The sequence below is a fragment of the Musa acuminata genome, chromosome BXJ2-7 (assembly GCF_036884655.1).
Source record: "Musa acuminata AAA Group cultivar baxijiao chromosome BXJ2-7, Cavendish_Baxijiao_AAA, whole genome shotgun sequence".
In the NCBI taxonomy this organism is placed as follows: domain Eukaryota; kingdom Viridiplantae; phylum Streptophyta; class Magnoliopsida; order Zingiberales; family Musaceae; genus Musa; species Musa acuminata.
Window position 1 is genome coordinate 16527724 of NC_088344.1, and position 22118 is coordinate 16549841.

Genomic DNA, 22118 nt, shown 5'->3' on the forward strand with positions numbered 1-22118 from the left:
AGCACATCCACAAGCAATTAACAATTCCAAGCATGTTGCTGGGTAGTCAAGCAGATTGCTCTCCAAGGAATTGATGCAGCTTCCATGAATGATGGTGCAAGCTCCATTGCTGTTAAAGCATGCTTGGTGATGCTTTAGATCTCCGAATGTCAAAGTATGTTTAGAATTAAAGATGGGCAGGTATCTGCCACCTACATCATCAGACCTTCTACCTGGTTTTTGATAGACCCTTGTAATTCTCAATATCTTCCTATTTGTAGAGATAAGGCTGTGAATATTGATTATTGTGAATTGGATTATCTTTTTGTGTGTGTGTATGTGTTTCTAGGTTAATTTATAAATGTTTTAATACTGTGAATCATATATGTCACTTCATAATCTCGACTCTTGTATAAGATAAAAGTAGTAGGTACTTAGAAAATACATAGACACTAACGTTAATTTGTTTCTTTGAGTCCAGTTGCTGTCATTGCATGCATCAGAGATAGCTGTTGAAGCATAGATCTACGCCAAATTCCACAGTCCAAGAACAAATGAATCACCATTTAATTTATTATTATTATTTTTTGTGTTTCAGTGATGAGGTCTGGAAGTCATTGGTTGAATTCACCAGGACTGGCAGACACAAATGTCTATAAAACAATACAACCCTCTTGAAGTAGGTCTTGAGAGAAAAGTCAAGCAAGCTTCTCCCACAGAGAAATTTTTCTAAGCTTGTCACTTTTATTTTCACATCATATAGTCCTGGTAGGAAATGTCCATGTTTATTTGATTTGATGTGTTACCTGCAATGACAAAATTATTCAAAGTGGACAATATGGAGAAGTAAAATAAATAGTATAAAAAAAAGAGGCCCATGGATGGAGTTGGATTGAAAATGAAAAAGGATCAACCTTGGAGATTAAGCATCAGACTTGATTTGAATGATTCTGACTGGTAAAATTTTCTCAGCAAACACTTAATTTGCAGTAAAAGGATTTTTATGAGAGGAAGAAGTGCGCGCATGAAGTTTAGGAGCATAAACAATCTCCACACTAGGTGGAGTAGCCAATTGTGAACAGAGCATGCGAAAAGTCTACAAAGAACAGCCACGTTTTAGTTTTTCCTGTCAAACATGTCCCATGCGATCCCACCTCCACACCTTTAAATTGTGGGGAAAGCCACCGCCATTGTTACAGACCACTCTGGAGCTTCAGAAATCTTGAAACCCTTGCGCCATATCAGAGATGTTGCAGCCAAAGAATCCATCCAAGTTTGATTCGGTAGCTCTTGTGATCTGCTTCCTACCATGCCTGTTCCTCGCTTTCGGAAGATCCGGAGCTCAAGCTACTACTCCTCTATCTGAAGGCATGCCGTTGTCTCACTATAATCTTTTTTTCTTCTGCTTGCTCCATATCTTCTCCTCTTTTTCTTTGATAAGGCACTCAAACCTTATCTTTTATCTTCTGCAAGTTTCCATGGTTTTTGTTCTTCTTCTCCTCCTCCTCTCCTCGTAGTATTCATATCTTTCTTCGACAAACACACACAATTCAGTATAACCTTTTTTTGTCTCATGATTGTTTCCATGCTTTGTTCTTCTTTCTTCGATATAGTACTCAAATTTGTTTCTTTCCATATTTGTTTCTTCTCCCGAGTTTTTGCAAGTTCTTTTATTTATTTGATAAAAAAGCACTCAAACAGTTCACTGAAGCCATCAAAGTCCATAAAATCCACTTAAAACCATAAGAAAAAACACCAACACAACCTATAAAATAGTTAGAAAGAGCTCATATAGATATGATGGTGATTTGAGGTCCTCATATCATATATCCTGGTTACACTGTTTGGATGTAGGTACCCAAAAAAAAAAAAAGAAGAAGATTTTCTGCTACTTGAGACTCATTTTTATTTAATTATTGTAGAAATATTTCTTATTACTTGACTTTTCATAGTTATCAAAGAGGTTTTGAATTCATACAAGTTTAGATGATATAGGACTTTTAGAACATCATTAGATGATATAGGTTTTGAATTCACACCGGATTGCATCTTAGGCCACAATTTTCCTAAGTTGTTTGTGGCAATCCGTGAATCTATTGTTCATCATTTTTACTCATCAAATCAGCTATGGATTATTTCAATCTTTTATTTTCTTATTTATGTCATTTTCCCAATACATCCGTTCTATGTTTGCCTTACTTTTTAATTTCGAACAACATGTCCATCTTAAACAATTTTCGAGATCCTTTTTTCTCAATTGATGGGAAATTTTAATTTTTTTCACATTAAAAATCAAATAGAAATATCTTTTGGTAAAAATAAAAAGAGACTTTTATTTTAATATCTAAATTATACCTTATCAATTATTTGAATTACTAATTTAAAAGAGAATATATAATATTTTTTTTAAGGATATTAATGCTACTCGAATTTTCACTATTGCTATACTTGGCGACGATCGATGGTATAGAGATTAACGACGATGATATATGTGTGTTATTGAATTTTGTAAGGGATACGACTAATCTTATAGGACATTCAATTTTGTCAAGTCAAAGACTAAATCATTCAAAGATGCTGACTTGCCGGTTTCTCACGGTCAAACCACACGAACTCATTCATACATGCATGCATTAGGCTGGTAGCGTGTGATATGATGATGGTGATAACATGGTAGCATTTGATCGAGGAGTTCGTTGTTGACGTGAACACCATGTGCTGTTTCCGGCGTTGCAGTGGCGGCACTGAACGTGATCCTGGGGCGGTGGGGGAGGACGGCTTCGGCGACGTCGTCGCCGGCGTGGAACATCAGCGGCGAGCCCTGCAGCGGCGCCGCCATCGACTCCACCAGTTTCGATAGCACCGCCTTCAATCCTGCCGTCAAATGCGATTGCTCCTACGACAACGCCACAACCTGCCACATCACTCAGTTGTGCGCTCTCTCTCTCTCTCTCTCTCTCTAAATACACACTCACTCTCATACTATGCAGTTGGGTTCTTCTCCTACATCATCATCTTTTTCTTACTTTTCTTGGAGTTCATAAATAATTTAGAACACACAGACTCTCTCTCTCTCTCTCTCTCTCTCTCTCTCACTTTCTCTAAATACGCACTCTCAAACTATGCAGTTGAGTTCTCCTCATCATCATTTTCTTGCTTTCTTGGAGTTCATAATCATTTAGGGCACAGACTCTCTCTCAAATGCACACACTCACTCTCATGCTATGCAGTTGGGTTCTTCTCCTTCATCATCATCTTTTTCTTGCTTTTCTTGGAGTTCATGTCTATTCAAACACACAGACTTTCTCTCTCTTTCTCTCTCTCTCTCTCTCTCTATATATATATATATATGTATATATGTATATATATATGTATATATGTATATATATATGTATATATGTATATATACATGTATATATGTATATCTTGGTATGAAGTTTTGGCTTGCTCATATATATGCAGGAAAGTGTACGCCCTCGATGTGGTGGGCAGAATCCCGGCCGAGCTGCAAAATTTGACGTACCTCACCAACTTGTATGCCCTCTTCCATCTCCGTCTCATCTCTACCTACATCTATTTCCTACTACTTCTAAAGCATGCATGCAAGACAAGCATGAGATAAGAACTCACCATATCAAAAAGCACCTCCAAATGCAGATAACGAACATATAGACAACCAAATAAGTAAGAGCACTAATTATCGATCCTATGGTCCCTAATATGCACAATACTTACATCATTTTACAATATATTAGTGACTTAATTTCCTATCAACATCATTGTGAGCAATTGAAGTTACTATGTCAAGCAAGCTTTACATCAACAGGCATTTGGCTCAAAACTATTTGACGGGTCCCTTTCCTGCATTCATTGGGAACTTGACCGGCCTACAATACTTGTAAGTCCACTTACATTCTAACCTAACCTATGATGTCAACAAGTTTGTTCTTGATTGGATGCAACTTTGCAGGTCAGTGGGTACTAATGCACTATCAGGAGGCATACCAAAGGAACTCGGCAAGCTCACCAACCTTCTCTCCCTGTAAGAAATCATTCTTTTTGATGCCCCATTTCTCAGCCAAAAATCCTCCACATGATTTCATGAACTGCAAGAAGTAATTATAAAAGTATCATGAATTTTCTTGATAGCTATCCGATCAAGGTTGTGGAAGATACAGATCAGCCTCAAGCCAATGTGGATTTGGATTTGACTCAATGCCACCAAATTGAAACACATATATCTAATATTTTTGTATTTGTCCTTCTAATTGTAAATTTAGAGAATATATATATATATATATATATATATATATCAATAATTTTTAAAAATAATTATGTTGCTAAAAGGTTTTGGGATGATATATAAATATGATATGAAGTGGTAATTATGTTATTTCTGAACTTTTTAAGGCTATATATGTAAAATGATCTAACAAAACGAATCGGGCGTCATATCGGATTCGGATCTTTCTTGATGAACCGACTCCTTTCCTTTCACTTCCCCCGGCCCCTCAGGCATTTGCTTCGTCACGGCGCCAACGACGGCCATCTACAGACAGTCTGGCTGTCGCGTGCCGTCATGTGTTCTCCTTACTCACGGCCACGCATCCGCCGGAAGACAACCCCCGAGGAGGGAGAGAGAGGTGGAGGCGAATGATCGCCTGATAAGATCTTTACAGGCTCTGCTTTTTCGCATGGCCAATGGTTGGTCGGCCGGGGTAGTCGACCAATTTGGTGCATTGCTGTGTCCATAGTTTCCTAATGGCATCAACCAAAAGATGCCAAAGCGATGGGTATGCATTTCGTGCATCCTTTCGAGTCAAAAGGCTGCTGTGAAGGTACATTACATCCCGACCTCCTTCAAATTGGCGCCCTCCCTTTGAAGGTCGTCGATTCAATCAAAATCAAAAGTATTACATAATATGCAAAATTCTTTGGCTTATCAGTCTTACATTTAATTTGAGGTAGAAAATTCTTGCTTCTTAACGATGAACTTGATTTCTTGAAGTGGATTTTTTGTTGTTATTAAGCTGTCTTTGGAAAAGGAAAGAACAAGGGGAAAAAAGTTTGTGAGCGATCTTTGTTTTATGTATAATGAACACTTACATTTTGTTGATTCACATGTACTTCAATTCCTCCCTTATTGACATGTATTGCAATCCCATGGCATAATTTTCTTCAGATGATGTGAAAGAAACATGAATAATTCGATTGGTTTTATTTTGCAGGAGTATTGCTACAAATAACTTCAGTGGCCCGCTCCCTCTTGAGCTTGGCAACCTGACTAAATTGCAGCAATTGTTAGATAACTTTGACAGCCTTATTTGTGTTTTAGTGCTTCTAAACACTAGAAGTTTTTTAGTTGGTATTTTGTGCTTACATACAATAATTATTTGGTAGGTATGTGAGTAGCTGTGGGGCAAGTGGTGAGTTCCCATCAACTATATCAGGACTAAAAAATTTGAAGACCTTGTAAGTCATCTTTTTCATTTATTTATTTTTGCATATCAATTGCGCAGACATAGATGTTGCTCACCACTTTTTTTTTCTGTATCAGGTGGCTAATTAACAATAATTTCACTGGCAAAATACCAGACTTCAGCAGGACTAATATAACCTCATTGTAAGTATTGAGAGGAATAACTTTTATGTAATATCTGATATCTAGAATTTTATTTTAGTTATGTATCATATTTTCCTGCAATCTGTGTATCTATCACAGCAAAATGTTCGAGCAGCAGTTAAATTTGTTTATGTGTTAAAGCAAAAGGATACCTAGCAGATTTCTGGTCAACTTTCCATCAAATCTGGGCCAAGAGTTTCTTTATTTTGTAACGTAGCCTTTATGAAACATAAGCACATGCTTTATTTTGTTAATTTACAAGGTTATATTATCCACAATTTCATATGTTCATGAGCAACTGGAGTTTTTTGAATCTCTTTATTGCCATCCATATGATTTTAGTTTCCAGTAGCCAATTCTTACACAATTTTTTTTAAATTATAAATACTATTAGAAAATTAAGTGCAGCAGCAAATACAAAGAGATCTAGGCCATCCTTATGGTTTTGATGCTCATAGATTTCTTTTGTGTAATTTTTTGGAAGGATATTTTTAATAGAGTGTGGTATGACTCACATTAAAACAATAGTCTTTGTTAGAAACACTAACAACAATATCCTTAATCTGCTTTTAGTAATGGACATCACACAATACATTCTGAACTAGAATTTGTATCTTAGTATTATGCCACTATGGTTATAGAACTCTATGGTTAAATGCAGTTGATGGCATGTCATGTGCTTCTTTAAAGTATTTAAAAACAAGGTATCGTCTTACGGATAAGGCAGTTCTGTTCACTTTAATTCTCAGTTTAATAGTTTGTGCAATCAGCACTTTGTAGGTGCCTCTAGCTTCTGTTATCTATTTGAAAATTATCTTAATTGCCTCCTGAAGCAGTTGCTCAGCTATCTGATTGCTGAATGCTAGTAGTTTTATGTCTTATCATGACTATCAACTTGCCCAATGACCACCATGGTGCAGATGTACGGATGTCACCAAAAGGCTCAATAGTTGTGCATGACAAAAGAATCTATAGGTGGGAATATTTGTGCAAGGTTGCTTCCTTAAAAACTCAATCTCACATTGTCAGTCCTGTGGTCAAAATAATTATTACTGCTACTAGCTTGTCATGCACAATTGAACTTATTTTGTTGAGTCAAGATTGTTGAAATGACTTGAAATCAATGAAAAGTTTTCTGCAGAGGTATTCTTTTTCTATTCATACTTTTTCATTGTTCCAAGCTCCAGCCTCATGAAGTTGTATCAACTTTTGCTTTTAAACATGCCCATATAAGAATATTGATCTTCTTTTAGTTATACTAATTTTTAGATTGCTTCGCCAGGAGAATGCAAGGAAACTCTTTCGAGGGGCCAATCCCATCAGGTCTTTCCAGGATGACCAATATGGTAGACTTGTAAGGCTCATCTGTTCCTAGTTATCTTAATTGTATGTGTGTTACACACTATTTAATTGTCTCACGGTGTATCTGCTGGTCTACTGTCTTTGTAATACATTACTGTAGTCTTTGTTTTGATTTATACTTACCAACGCATCACCATATACCATTTCTTAATATCATTATATGCATAATGAATGCCTTTAATCATTACAGTTCAATTCATTTAAGTCTCTTTTTGCTTTTTTTTTTGTCATGCAGAAGGATAAGTGACATACAAAAGGGGAGCTCATCGTTAGCTTTTATTAGTAATCTGACATCATTAAGCACCTTGTGAGAAAAAGACTCAACAATCTATTTTGTCTCATGCCTCTTATCCTGCAGTAACAGTTAAATAAGTCATGTATCATCTATTCCTTACAGGATCTTAAGGAATTGCAAGATATCAGATATTATTCCCTCAAACTTTTCACAATACACCAGTTTGCAGAAACTGTAAGCCTGATTCAGATGAATGTTATTGATGATGTTGCTTGTCATGAATGACAATTTTCTGGCACCACTATTTTGATTTTTACTACCCTTTAGTCTGTAAGAAATTGGTATTCTAATTTAGTGAGAGATGCTATTGTCTCACAGGGATTTGAGCTTCAACAATCTTACGGGACAACTTCCTCAGTCTCTCTTCAATTTGAACTTGCTTAGTCACTTGTAAGAAAAATCCCTATAAAAGAGTTATTTGTAAGATAAGTTTGTGGTGTGAATTCATTTTGTAAGCATCCTAATAGGATGTTAGTTAAATTTGGTTACTATCATACTTATTTTGAATTTTATTTTCCTCCTATTGCAGATTCCTTGGAAATAATAATCTATCTGGTAGCTTGCCCGCTAACAAGAGCGTGACACTTCTTAACATGTATGTTCTTCAGATTCAGTTTCTTGGAAGCTAATTTGTGGTGTAGTCTTTCAATTTTTTGTTAACTGCTTTTTATTTGGAATTAGGAGAACTTTATCTGTCTATCTCATTCAGGGTTTTAACACTTACACTGTTGCCTGTGTTTTGGTCAACAGACATTAGTAAAATCTTCTCAGCAAGTGATAATTATTGTCATTTTTTTTTAATAGCTATTCTCTAATACTGCTCTGATGGACCTGCTTCTTGTTTATACAATATTTGAGTGTTTGATTCTGGTTTATGTCTTTCCTGCAGAGATCTATCTTATAATCAACTGGCAGGAAGTTTTCCTTCTTGGGCTAGCCAACAAAATCTGAAACTGTATGTTTATTTAAAGAGAGATTCTTCATTGTACTATATTAGCCATGTCAAATACTTGGTAGTTCAAATGTTTCTCATCACTCTTTAACTACATCATTAAAGCAGATATTTAGAAGATACGGGAACACTGTAGTATAACTTATTACTATATCTAATGAATTCCTTCAAAAACGTATGGTTGCATTTTGGAACCATCTTGCATAAAAATTGGTCGACTTCCCCATTAAGTCAATTTTACTTCATTTAAAGAAAACAGGAACCTTATTTTGCTCCATGAACAAGAGATGGCCTATGGTGATTAAACAAGACATACCAAGCTGATTCATAACTTTGTGATGACACATGTAATTTTTTTGGCATTACAACTAAAGTTTTGTTCCCTTGTATTGTTTATACACTATGTAATACTTAGGCCCCCTTGCCTTCCATTCTCCAGTGATTCATATTTGGTAGACCATAAGAACTACCAATTGTGACACTCATTGCTGTAATTATTACAGGAACTTGGTGGCCAACAACTTTGTAATTGGAAGTTCTAACAGCAGGTGCTTCTGATCTATAACAATGATTTTACATCTTTAATATTTTTTTCATCTGGAGTGACATAACTAAAGTGTTATGTACAGTGTTTTGCCTTCAGGATTGAATTGTCTCCAACGAGATATACCGTGCAATCGTGGGGCACCAATTTGTATGTCGTAATTTCGGTTATTTATCATTGTCTTTCCAATGTTAATATATGAATGATTTAGTTTTTGATGCTTGCAGATTCTTCATTTGCAGTAAAGTGTGGTGGTAATAAAACTATAACAGCTTCCGATGGAACTTTGTATGAAATTGACAACCAGATTCTAACTACTGCTTCTTATTATGTGACTGAGACAAACAAGTGGGCAGTTAGTACTGTTGGAAGCTTTTCAGATGCCTCAAATGCTGACTATATTCTATACAGTTCATCCCAATTCACAAATACTCTAGAATCAGAGTTATATCAGACTGCAAGGATATCTCCCTCATCACTGAGATACTATGGGCTCGGGCTTCAGAATGGAAATTATACTGTTAAGTTGCATTTTGCTGAGACGCAGATACTTGATCCACCTACTTGGAAAAGTAATGGAAGAAGAATTTTTGATATTTATATTCAGGTAAGCAAATGAAGATGTGTGTTTTGGTTTTATCAGAAAAAAAAAGTGGGATGTGTTTTGGAGTGTTTGCTAAGAGTATTGTAGAAGAGAAAAATCATACAAGTAGTGTAACACCCAAATTAGTTCCACATCGAAAGTGAGCAAGATTAAGATTGACTTATAAGGGTCTGATGAGTATATTATTTTAAACTTCAACCTAAGTATTGCTAGTGATCTGGGTCAAATGAAGTTGATAAGATAGTTAGCCCATCAAACTCGAGTTCTGACAAGTAGGCTTTAATATATATAAGAAACGTAAAAAATGATATATGCTTTTAGTTAACATGGTAAAAATGTAAAATGAATCATTGACTTCGAAAATTCATAGGAATAACAATCATTTTCTAAAAGAGAATCATGAATATATCTCTTTCGATTTTTTTAACTTATATCTTTAACGAACTATTGTGGAAAAATGACCATAACTTTTTATCTCTTGGTTCTTTTCTTTGAAGCGTGATTGATAGTACAAGAGAATTTTTAGTCTAGCTGAAACATTGTTGGAAAGAGCAAAATTATTACTTTGAATAATAAGTTAGATATTTGTAATAGAAATAGCTTGACTATCAATGGTCTATTCTAAAATAAGAATAAATCTAGAAGTGTTTAAGCTGAGAAATGGTACAAATCAATATATGGTATCTTCACCTCTGATTCTTTCTGAATTAATGAACCATTGTGGTAAACTCTTGTGGAAAAATGACCGTAACTTTTATCTCTTGTTTCTTTTCTTTGAAGCTTGACTGATTGTACAAGAGAATTTTTAGTCAAGCTGAAACATTGTTGGAAAGAGCAAAATTATTACTTTGAATAATAAGTTAGATATTTGCAACAGAAATAGCTTTACTATCAACAGTAAACACCAATATTTTAATATTTATAAATATCTATTCTAAAATAAGAATAAATCTAGAAGTGTTTAAGCTGAGCAATGGTACAAATCAATATTTGGTATCTTCACCTCTGATTCTTTCTGAATTATTTTTACTTCGTTGAAATTTGCCAAGCTTATCTATTTTTTTTCAGGGAAATCTTAGAGAGAAGGATTTTGATATAAGAAAGGAAGCCGGAGAGAAATCCCTTACAGCTGTCATCAAGGAGTATGTAGCTCCAGTAACAGAGAACTTCCTTGAAATTCATTTCTTTTGGGCTGGAAAGGGTACTTGCTGTGTGCCTACTCAAGGTTATTATGGAGGATCCATTTCAGCCATTAGTGTAGATCCTTATGGTAAAGCAACACTAAGTGAATATCTTGCTTTTTGTTTAGCATGTTATTGTACCAGCATCTTATTTTCTTTTCTATTCTTCAGATTTCACTCCAACTGTTAGTAATAAGCCACCATCTACTACGTCAACAAGTAAGAAGAAGACAAGTATTATTGCAGGCACAACAGCTGGTGTTGTAGCTTTAGGTCTACTCTTAATATTTGGGATTTTGATATATTGGCACAAGAAAAGACTCAACAAGGAGGATGATGATGGTACACCTTTCCACTAAACATCTTTAAAAATCTACAGTCCATCAGAAGTTAACAAGTGTTTCTGTTCTTTTTTACATGTTCAAATCATTTAATGCAGAATTGATAGAAATGAGTGCTAGGCCAGACACTTTCATGTACTCTGAACTGAAAACTGCCACTGAAGACTTTAACTCTGCCAATAAGCTAGGAGAGGGAGGATTTGGTCCTGTATATAAGGTGAGAATCTGTGCAAGTTCCTAGATGTATGTAAACAGAATTATCATGTGACTTACCAAATAAGTTTGTCTACAATGCTTGCAGACTACTTAAATATGTTTTACCTGGTGCCAATTTGCATATTAGCCACCTTAAAGACAGACTTTATGTTAAATAATCTGCTGTTCATCTTTCATTATCTGGTTTGTTAGGATCAAAATCCATCAGTTTGAAATGTTTGTTTTGTAGCCATTAATTATTGGTGTTCTATGGATTATCCGGATAAAAATATTTTCCTCAATAGATGTGTCTTTTATTTGTTCTTTAATTATCTTCTAGTGGGTTCTTTGTAATGATAGTAAATTCAATCCCCAATCTATTAATCCATGTGGCATAGACAGTTCATTGAATATAGAATATTGACGCATGCTCCTCATGCATTTTTTACCTTTTTGTGCAAAGAAAGCAACATTTTATTCAAATAAAATAAAGTGTTGTACATAAAAATGGTTTAAAAAACTCGCTCTCCTGCCAATGCGGAATCTGGAAAGAATCTTTTACGTACTCTTACCCTACAAATAGAGAAATTATTTCCATATCTTGAACCTTAGTGACCCAAATCATAAATGAGCAACTGTACCGATGTATCAGGCCTCATCCTCTTCTATTTTAATTAATTAAATCTATTTATTTTTTAAATACAATTCTTCGTTGGACTAAGCTAATAAGAATTTTCTGTTCTTTTCTTAATTTTACAACTTGCTTGCCATCAGTTTGTTTTGCCTTTGCTGGAAGAATTGATGCATCTTGTTTCACTTATTGTCTTTCATTTTTTGGAAAAAGAAAAATAGGCAATTCACCTATTCCATCATGTAAACTTAAAACAAGAAGAAACCATTAAGAAACTGGTTATAAGTTTGCAAACAAAACCAACTGAATACTGACCTAGAAAATAATAAATATCCAGAGAGAAACATACTGACATTGCAAACCAACCTACCAAGTATCCCAGAATGACCAATGCTTACCACCCATCCTCACCTGGAACACATGTCAAACTCAAACAAAGCATATGGATGCTGAAGCTAGCCACAGTGCCACACTGAGAACTAATCAAAATCCGCTGATCTTATTTGTCACATTAACTTGCAAAGGATGCAATAATGCAATGAAGCTTTTTCTAGGTTTCCAGTGGGCATATTTTACTTTGTTATGTAAGGTGTATATTAATATTAACATCAATTTTGTGTTTTGTTATTTTTATACATAGGGTAAACTTTTTGATGGAAGGACTGTGGCCGTGAAGCAACTTTCAGTAGCATCCAATCAGGGAAAGCGTCAGTTCATGACAGAAATTGCAATTATATCTGCTGTTCAGCATAAAAATCTGGTGAAACTATATGGTTGTTGTGTTGAGGGAGGGAAGCGACTTGTGGTCTACGAGTACCTGGAAAACAAGAGCCTCGATCAGGCAATCTTTGGTATCATTTAATACCATCTCAAAAAAGAAAGAAAACATCAATAGGAGCTTTCATTTTTTTAATTATGTATCCTACATGTTTTGCAAATTTTATGAACAGCATCTTTAAACTTAATTGTGCATATGACTATGTATAATTCATTGCAGGCAAGAACAATTTGCACCTTGATTGGCCCATTCGCTTTGAGATATGTTTGGGGATTGCAAGAGCTCTAGCGTATCTTCATGAGGAATCAAGAGTGCGAATCGTACACAGAGATGTCAAAGCTAGCAACATTCTCCTTGATGCCAATTTAAACCCTAAAATATCAGATTTCGGGCTGGCGAAGCTTTATGATGATAATAAAACACACATCAGCACTAGAGTTGCTGGTACAATGTAAGAAGGGCCAACACCATTTTTCCTTGCATTCTTTATTCTATCAGGCTTTACCCATGATATCAGTTTGTTGCTTTCTTCAATTGCACCAATAGGGTTTGTTGGTTTGTGTACTTTATTGGGATATAACAATAATTTTACTGTACTTTCCCAGAGGATATCTTGCACCGGAATATGCCATGAGAGGGCATCTCACAGAAAAAGCTGATGTTTTTGCATTTGGAGTTGTAGCTCTGGAGGTTCTTTCTGGAAGGTCCAATGCAGATCAGACCCTTAAAAATGAGAAAGTTTATCTTCTTGAATGGGTAGGTTCTCCAGTTTATCAGATATTGGCTTAGAAAACATGTCAGTTTTGTAGGGTTTAATAACATCCATTTGAAGGCAATTTCTTGCTTGGCTCTTTCACAATGTAAATACCATGATACGCTGATGAATATATCAGATAATGGTAAGTTGATGATATGTCGATTAACTCTGTATGCATCCATGAAATAATTTACAAGACCATGAGAAATTGCCTCTCACACTCACTTTGTCAAACACCTAGTCAAATGCCTATCATTTGTGTGATTGAATAATCTCTCTATTTCAATTCATTCCCTTTGATGTAATTATATTGTATTCCCATCACAATCCCATCAATTATGTCTGAAAAAATATATCACTCTATGACCACATTTTTTGTTGAATGTACTGGAACTTGACAAAGTGGATGTGGATCCACTGTTCAATGGAAAGATTAGGACAATCATTGAATCCATCTTTCTTTGTCAAATAAAAAGGTAAAACATTCCCATTATCAATTGGCACTATAATGTTACATATTCTGATTCGTTTTGGTGTTCATTTTCTGTAGGCCTGGAATCTACGCGAGAAACAGTGTGAACTGGAATTGGTGGACCCAAAATTATTAACATTTGATGAAGCACAAGCAATCCGCGTTATCAATGTAGCTTTGTTGTGCACTCAAGCCTCACCAATGTTACGCCCATCGATGTCGAGAATTGTGGCCATGTTAACGGGGGATATTGAGGTAAGTGAAGTGAAGTCAAGACCTGGTTACCTGACGGATTGGCAATACAACGACTTGAGCAGCAACTTCGCCAGTTGTGGACCTTCTGAACCCATCATCTCAGGATCTGAGAATGAGAGGTTCAGCACAGTATCAAGCACAAGCATGGTGCATAACATAGGAAGCTCAGCTTCACCCACACTACCGATGCTAGAAGTTATTGGTGATGGAAGGTAGCCATTGCTTCACATCACTTTTCACTTTGCTGCCTAATTGCTATGGGCAATTTAGACCTTTTCAACAGTTAAAGCACGAGTTATTATGCAAGCAACAAGAGTTTGCCATTTTGAATTGATTCAACACCATGCTGAAATATCTCTGGTATGAAAAATGGTTTTGTGATTAAGGGAATTTTGAAGGTGTGAATATTTGGTCCTACAGATGATCAGTGAAATTGAAAATGTTCTAAATTTGAAACTTAGCACTCTTCTAGTTTGCAAGAATAAATAAAATGTGTTTCTGGTTGTTTGTATAATACAGAATTATCTTATCAAGATGGAACTTGTGGAAAATTGTTGTTGACTGTCAAAAGATTATGTAAGCATATACTGATGTTATGGAAACAAATGTAAATATTTATCATACTTCTAGCAAGAAGAAAAGAGAAATTGGAAAATTATGAAAAGACCTGACTCCTACCATAATGTTAAACTTTTGGTTGTCAAAGATTAGAATTAGCTGAACCTAAATTTGGATGGAAACTCTTAAGTCTAGGCACCCTTTTTTTCCTCTAATTTTCAGCTGTATAACTGATATGCAAGGAGCAAACATTTTGTAGGATACCTAACATCATTGATATGGAATGCATTGATAAATTGAACAAGGAATAATGCTTACTATCTTTGGCCCAAAATTCCTTACTCTCGACAAGGGAGATAATTAATATACATTTAGAAGCTGAAGTGTGTGAAACAAAATTGTCATGTTCTGGCTACATGTTTTATTGTTTAAGCCGATCATTATTTAAGTCTACTTCATTTCTGAATCAAAACAACTTAAGAACACTCTGAGCTTAGTCTTTTACTTAAGTTTTAATAGCCCAACTAAAAAACAGATCTGCAGCAACGAATTAACTACCACCCGGTGGTAATGCGTTATAAGATTGTGATTAGATGAATATTAATTCAAATGGAAATGGAAATATGCGAGGACTCTTGAATCGCTTAAAATGCAAAGATTTCAAGAGGCTGCTCCCTTGATTCATATCAGTGAAGCATGGACTGATCCATCCAAACCAATGCATGAACAGAAAAAGGAAAAATTGAATTATTCTACTAGATGGTTGATTATTAGGAAAAAAATAAAAATCGTCTAAAAGTAAAGATTTCAAAAGGCTGCTCCGTTGATTATCAGGATTTTAAAAAATTGAAAATCCTAAATCTTTTAAGATTATTAAGAAAAAAACACCACCAAAAGTCCCAAATGTAAAGATTTCAAGATGCTGGTTGTTAGAGGAAAGTATTATTATCGTTTTGGTTAGCCCAATGTGACCCAGACTTGTATATAGAAGAATGTTTGAGGTATTTCTGAGGTAAAAATATTGTGCTCTTGAGGTAGAAGTATTGTGCTCCTAAGGTGGAATGATGTGCTCTTGAGGTGGAACATCGTGCTCCTAAGGTGCCACCTGTATGAAGACTAAAATTGGAAGAGGTTTTCCAACCTGATCCCTTTGATACTCAAGTTACTAATATGAGATCTACAAATGTGGATTTGGGTAGTTCAAAAAAAATCTCTTGTATTAGATTTAAGAAGTCTTTTTATATCCTAGAGGATGAGAAGAAAGTTTATTATTATCTTCCTCATCATAATGGATAAGAAGAAAGCATATGGTTGTCCTTTTTGACGTAATTACTTTCCTTTTTTGAGAAAGAAGCTTGTGTTTCCCTACTTTGAATCTTCATCTATGTAGGCAAATGAGTAAAGGGTGACTTGGATCTCACATGGCAACAACGTGTCAGCTGATAATAGATTCCCTATCATTTGCCCCCCCCCCCCCCCCCCCCGAAGGCATGCTTTAGGTCTCTTGTGAGAGGGGTTCGAAGGTCATTATTTAGTTTGTCCGACTTAGGGACGTTCAAAATCTCATCTTACGAGTCGCGTTCTCTTGGCACGAGTTGGGTTTTTGTAGCTAATACATCTTGGGTACATTTGGCCTTGCACCTCTACTGTAGTGGATCTCTTCACATGGGTTAGGTTTTCTAGACTCATGCATCTCGAGCACATTTGACCTTGTGCCTCCACCATAGCGGATTTATCTTAGTGTCAATCGGATTTTTCTAACTCATGTGTCTCGGGCATATTTGGCTTTGCGCCATCATCATTGCAGATTTTTCTTCATGCGGGCAAGGTTTTGCTGACTTACGCATCATGAGCGCATTTTGCCTTGCGCTTCCACCATAGCGGACTCATCTTGGCATGAGTCAAGTTTTTCGGATTCACACATCTCGGGTGCATTTGCCTTGTGCCTCTACCGTAGTGGATTTTGCTAGTTAGAGGTGCCCTGCAAACCAATTACATGAGTGATGACACATGTGATATGCTGCGTAATCATTTTGCTTATTATTATTTATTGATATTTTCTCACTTTATGTTGTATGTTGTATATATTGTGATGTCCATGGATCTGTGCAATAAGAATCGAATCATGATAAAATCACGATAATGAGATAGATTCACCTTTAAACACATACCCTAAATAATCCTGGTCATAAGTTGCTTGAGAGAGACATCGAGATAACCGGGCATACTAGTGCGTTGTATACCCATTCATATGATGGAAGCGACTGGTTTTATAACTGCTCATACGGGGACACAAGGGATACAGTGCAGGTGCTCATTGGAGAATGAGTTTATTGATTAATATGCTCATTAAATGTTGAATGGTTAATGATATCTCATTGTAAGATAATGATTCTATGGTCTCAGTTGTGTATCTAGTCCTTAGACTTGAGATACCAAGGATGTAATGTATGAGTACTCCGCTCTTTGATGCCAGACTTATAGGTTTGGAGGTTCCAGATCTAGCACAATCGATTATCGGGAGTAGTAGTCAATCTTACCAGAGCAATTGAGTGTCGATAGAGAATCATCTGCTCTTGATGTCATGAGAAAAATATCCTATGTATTCTTGTTTAGGCAAATCCTTGGCCAAAGTCATTCGGATTGAGAGAAAGAGTTCTTTGGGAGAATTCGATTAGAGCGAGACTCGAGTAGATTCTGTATGGGTTTGATAGCACCATGTTCGATATATGGTCTCTGAGATATTAGATGGATAAGAGACTATATATACACAATAATTAAGGACAAACATGTCCAATGGATTGGATTCCCCTATATTATTTAGGGACTACAGCGCGGTGGCCTAGTACATTCGTAATCAATGAGTTGAGTGAATTATTATAAGAGATGATAATTCACTGAGTCAGAAAGAGTTCTGATAGGTATGACTCATGGCCAGCTCGATATTGGGCCTAGAGAGGCACACATATATGGTAAGTGTTGCGACGAGTAGAGGTTCAAATATAAAAGATCTACTATAGCTCTTAACTTATTGGATATCAAATAAGTTCTTGAATTATTGGATCTTATGGATAAAATCTAATAAGAGCTAATGAGATATTATTGGGTAGAGATCCATTAATCCAAGAGACTTAAGTAGTTGGATTAAGATCTAGTACCTAATAGGGTAGGATCCATTAGGGTTAAGTTGATAGAGACCTATATAAATAGGAGGGAACCGAAGGAGTATAAGCTAGACCCTTTTTGACTACTACATCATATTCTCCTTCCTCCCTCTCCTTCTTAACTAATAGCCCTAGTTTGAGGCATGTGGATTGCAAGAAGGGTCGGCCCCTTCTTGATCACGTGGTGCGCATGGAGAGGAAGATTGTGTAGCGATTTGAGGAGCGTCTTCGTCGTATCTACCGTGTAGATCACCGCTAGAGAGGATGAAACTCTTTCCACTACTACATCACCATGGGCCACGATATCTCTAATAAAATGGAACCTTCTTAATGCTAATCAAAGGTGCCCTGCAAGCCATAGGTGCCCTACAAGCCAATCACTTGAGTGATGGCATATGTGACACAATACTGTTAGAACCCTTGCAGATTCTAAACTTAGGGTTGATCTCTTTAGGGGATCGGCCTCCTTGGAACTCTATAGGGGTTCCTCCCTCTAAGTTGCTACTCAAAGGCTGCGGAAAAGATTCATCTATTGTTTGTCAAAAGAGGAGGAATACATGGCTATTTATAGGGTTTCTAAACCCTAACTCCTAATAGGACTCCTACTCAAGACTCCTACTTCTAACCAACTCCTAATAGGACTTCTACTCAAGACTCCTATTCCTTTACAACTCCTAATTCTTCTCTAAGAAACAACCTCTTAACCCTAGCCGGCCTCTTCACCTCTTTAATAGGGGTCGGCTTAGGTAGATTTTACATGAATGTCCTTCTCAGTTAGGACTCTCCTAGCTAGAGTCCTAACAGACCCGCCCTCTTCAAATTAGCCTTGTCCTCGAGGCTGACAATTCATGAATTTTAAGAATTTGATCTTCAAGTCATCATAGTTCTCCCAAGTGGCATCTTCTGTTGGTAGGTTCACCCACTGTATTAGCACTTTAGTAGTGGGTCGTCATAATTGAGTCACGATTAATCGATCAATAATGGCACTTGGTTGGGTCTGGAGTTCTCTTTGGATAGTCATATTTGGTGGGTGGCTTTAGGTTGTCTCCAAGCAACTATTTACAACTTTTGTTTGGTCATTGATTTGTGGGTGATATGCCATACTTCTTTTCAATTTAGTACCTTGCATATGGAATAACTTTATCCAAAATATGCTCGTGAAGATGCAAGTAGAATTTATCATAAGCACAATGCGTCCCTTATAGTATAATTCTTTTGAGTCCTAATTGTAATGAGCCACGGAGCTTGGTGCTTCCTCCAATTTTTTTTTAATCTTACTAGTCTCTGAATCTTCCTGTCATTCCATCTTAATATCCTCAAGGAAGTCGCTGGTCGGAAGTGAAACGGTAGAAACTTCAGCTTGCTCGGGTAGCATCTGCAAGAACATTCTCTTTCCCCTTTTTGTAAGTTATTTCATAATTAAATCTAAGAAGCTTTGTTACCCATTTTTTCTGCTCAGGGGATGTTATCTTTCGCTCCAAAAAGTACTTGAGGCTTTTATGGTCGGTTTTAATTTGAAATCGTCGACCAATCAAGTAGGGTCTCCATCTCGTTGCTGCACGCATAATGGCGAGCATCTCCTTATCATATGTTGACTTATTTTGATGGGAGGGAGATAATGCCTTGCTAGTGTATGCGAGTGGTCGACCATCTTGCATGAGAATGGCTCTAATTCCGACTCTAGATGCGTCAGCCTCAATAATGAAGGGTCTGTTGAAATCTAGTAGTGTTAGCATCGGCGTCGTCGTCATGGTTGCCTTAAGTTTGTCGAAGGCAACGGAGGCTCTGTCCAACCATTGGGAGACATATTTTTCTAGTAAAGAAGTAAGTGGTGCACTGATCTTTCCATAGTTTTTCACGAACTTAAGGTAGTAGCCTGTTAAACCTAGAAAGCCATGTAGCAATTTTATGTTCCTCGGGGTAGGCCAGTTTTACATTGCTCCAATTTTAAAGGGGTCCACCGTCACACCTTCCTCTGATATGATATGCCCAAGATATTCCACCTTTTGTTGAAGAAAGCAAAAATTCGTAGTGGTCGTTGTGTATTTGAAAGGCGATTTTCGGTATGACTTCCTCGTACACTCGTATTTGATGATACCCGGATCAAAGGTCCAACTTTGTGAAGATTTATGCTCCCTTTCATCTAGCAATTCATCTACTAATGGAGTAGGGTATTTATCCTTGATGGTTATGCCTTTGAGAGCTCGGTAATCAACGCATATTCGCTATGTTCTGTCCTTCTTGCGTACAAGTAGCACTGGTGAAGAGTAGAGGTTGCAACTTGGTCGAATAACTCCTATTTCGAGCATCTCTTTTACAATCCTTTCTATTTCATCCTTCTGGAGATGTAGATACTGATATGGCCAAGTATTTGCTGGAGGTTTGCCTGAAAGAATTGTTCTATAATAATCATGTCGACGGGTAAGATGTAGGTTGTGCGGTTCGCCAAATATATCTGAAAATTCAGCAAGCAAAGGAAGTAGGTTTGGATCTTCAAATTCTATTGTCTCTCTCTTAGTTTGCTGCTCAAGTTGTACCAAAAATCTGCTGCATGCTTTATGCAAAACCTTCTCCATTTGTTGTGTGCAAATCGTCGTTACGTTGCCCCCACGTTTCCCGTTCAGTATCACCTGTTTCTCCTTACTGTAAAATTTCATAATTAGTTGCATAAAATTTCAAGAAATATCACCTAATGTCTTCAACCATTTAATTATGAGCATGGCCTTATGATTATCAAGAGGGAGAAGGAAGAAATATGCAATTATCTCTTGGTAAGGCCTTATGATCAGCAACAATTTCACTTGCGGGCGCCTACGATCATACTTCAAAATCCATCCATTAGCGACCTTAACGTCAAACCTGTTGCAATTCTCGATAGGTAAGGCCATCTGGATAGTAACCTTACTGTTTAGAAAGTTATTAGTACTGCCTGTGTCGATGAGAACAGTGATCGGTTGTTGTTTGAGAAGGCCTCCAACTTTCATCGTTTGCGGGTTTGAGTAGCCGGCTAGTGTATGTACCGTAACTTCGGTTGGTTGTGGCTCTTCTTCTGCATCTTCTTCTTCATATTCAAGGCTCTCTTCTGGATGTTCAATGACCTCTTCTTCTATTGGTTCAATCATAAGAAGTATCCCTTTACTACAACGATGCTCACGGCTCCACGGCTCGTCACAATGCCAACATAACCCCTTCGCATATCGCTCCCGAAGCTCTTCTCTTATTAACCTTTTTGGTGTAGGGACTTGGTCGATAGTAGGGGGGGCTGAGGGCTTCAATATTACTGGTTGAGGAGTGACCCTAGTCCTCTGAGCTTTATGGTTCAATTGCTCCTCTTGATGTCGTGCGAAAGAGATGGCTGCCATAAGTGTATATGGTTGTCGCACTTTAACTTCTCCTCGGATCTCCGGCTTCAAGCCCTCAATGAAGGTCCTCAATAACTATTTTTGAGACCAATCATGAGTTTGATTAGATAACCTTTCAAACCTGGTTTGGTACTCCTGAATGGTAGAGGTTTGTCGGATCTTTGCTAGTTGTCCGTCAATATTCTCGTAATCGGTTGGTTTGAAGCGGATCAGCAGTCCTTCTTTGAATTGTCACCATGAAAGGACTCCATAAGTATGTTTAAACTAGTCAAACCACTGTATAGCATCCCCTTCAAGATGTATAGCTGCAATTTTTACCATAGATGCATCCGCGGTTTTATGGTACCGAAAATATCGCTCCGCGTGCGAGATCCATCCAATCGGGTCTCCTTCTTCCCATCTAGGGAAATCCACTCTCATGCAAGGATAGTTGGGGTTGGTCATAGAGCTTCCCCTCTTCTGGAAGTCATATCTTTGGGCTTGGTGCGATTGGGCAAAGCTCTCTCCTTTATGTGATTTCTTTGGGCTTAGTGGTCAGCCCAATCTGAGTTCGGTAAAGAGCGTCCGAATCTTATCCTCCATTCGTGCCTCAAAGGCTTCGAATTTAGCATTGATTATCTCCTCAGATACTATAGTATATGTCATCAAATCTGTGATGTTAAGATCTCTCTTTTGTTGTCGGATTAAAGGCATGTATTGGTTGAGAGAGGTGATGGTCGAAAGGGTTGGTAGATCGATGGATGTAGGCTACGGTTTAGGCTTGTTTTGTGGCTATTTTGGGTGCAGTTTGAGGGTGTGGTTTAGTGGAGTTTTAGGGCTGTAGATGAAAGTTTTGGATCTGTGGTAGATGGTAGCAAAGGTTTGATAAAAATAAGTGAAAGTTGCAGCAAGTATGTCCTGTCTTGTAAGAGTAGAATTGTCGTCGAAGAAATAACAGTTTCTCGACGTAATTTTCACCAAAAACTTGAGAGAATTAAGAAGGGAATTGATAGCAAAATCATAGTTTATATGACAGCAAGGATATCTAATTTAATCAAGAAAATTTTGGCAGTATAACAGCAAGGA

At 36.9% G+C, this 22118-nt stretch overlaps 1 protein-coding gene across 3 annotated transcripts; it reads left to right on the forward strand.

The window, feature by feature from the left end:
• Positions 1-1105: 1105 nt before the first annotated feature.
• Positions 1106-14502, forward strand: LOC135617318 (probable LRR receptor-like serine/threonine-protein kinase At1g56140). 3 transcript variants are annotated; one of them, XM_065117398.1, is made up of 24 exons: positions 1106-1347; positions 2716-2911; positions 3442-3513; positions 3806-3877; positions 3950-4021; positions 5208-5279; positions 5380-5451; positions 5537-5602; positions 6885-6956; positions 7200-7271; positions 7362-7433; positions 7578-7649; positions 7789-7854; positions 8149-8214; positions 8715-8759; positions 8841-8905; positions 8983-9362; positions 10428-10629; positions 10787-10882; positions 10980-11098; positions 12348-12558; positions 12705-12936; positions 13091-13241; positions 13793-14502. In XM_065117398.1, the coding sequence occupies exons 1-24, from the start codon at positions 1227-1229 to the stop codon at positions 14183-14185; spliced, it is 3057 nt and encodes a 1018-aa protein (XP_064973470.1). In that variant the 5' UTR covers positions 1106-1226; the 3' UTR covers positions 14186-14502. The 3 variants fall into 3 exon arrangements, with proteins under 3 accessions (XP_064973470.1, XP_064973469.1, XP_064973468.1); XM_065117397.1 differs by having other exon boundaries at positions 1107-1347; positions 8998-9362; positions 10712-10882; XM_065117396.1 differs by having other exon boundaries at positions 1108-1347; positions 10712-10882.
• Positions 14503-22118: the final 7616 nt, after the last annotated feature.

Excerpts from the sequence above, each read along its gene's own strand:
- LOC135617318 (XM_065117396.1), top strand. The coding sequence starts at position 1,227 with ATGTTGCAGCCAAAGAATCCATCCAAGTTTGATTCGGTAGCTCTTGTG. Across the intron at positions 3,878-3,949 it reads TTGACCGGCCTACAATACTT|GTCAGTGGGTACTAATGCAC; the intron begins GTAAGTCCACTT and ends GCAACTTTGCAG. Across the intron at positions 7,434-7,577 it reads TACACCAGTTTGCAGAAACT|GGATTTGAGCTTCAACAATC; the intron begins GTAAGCCTGATT and ends ATTGTCTCACAG.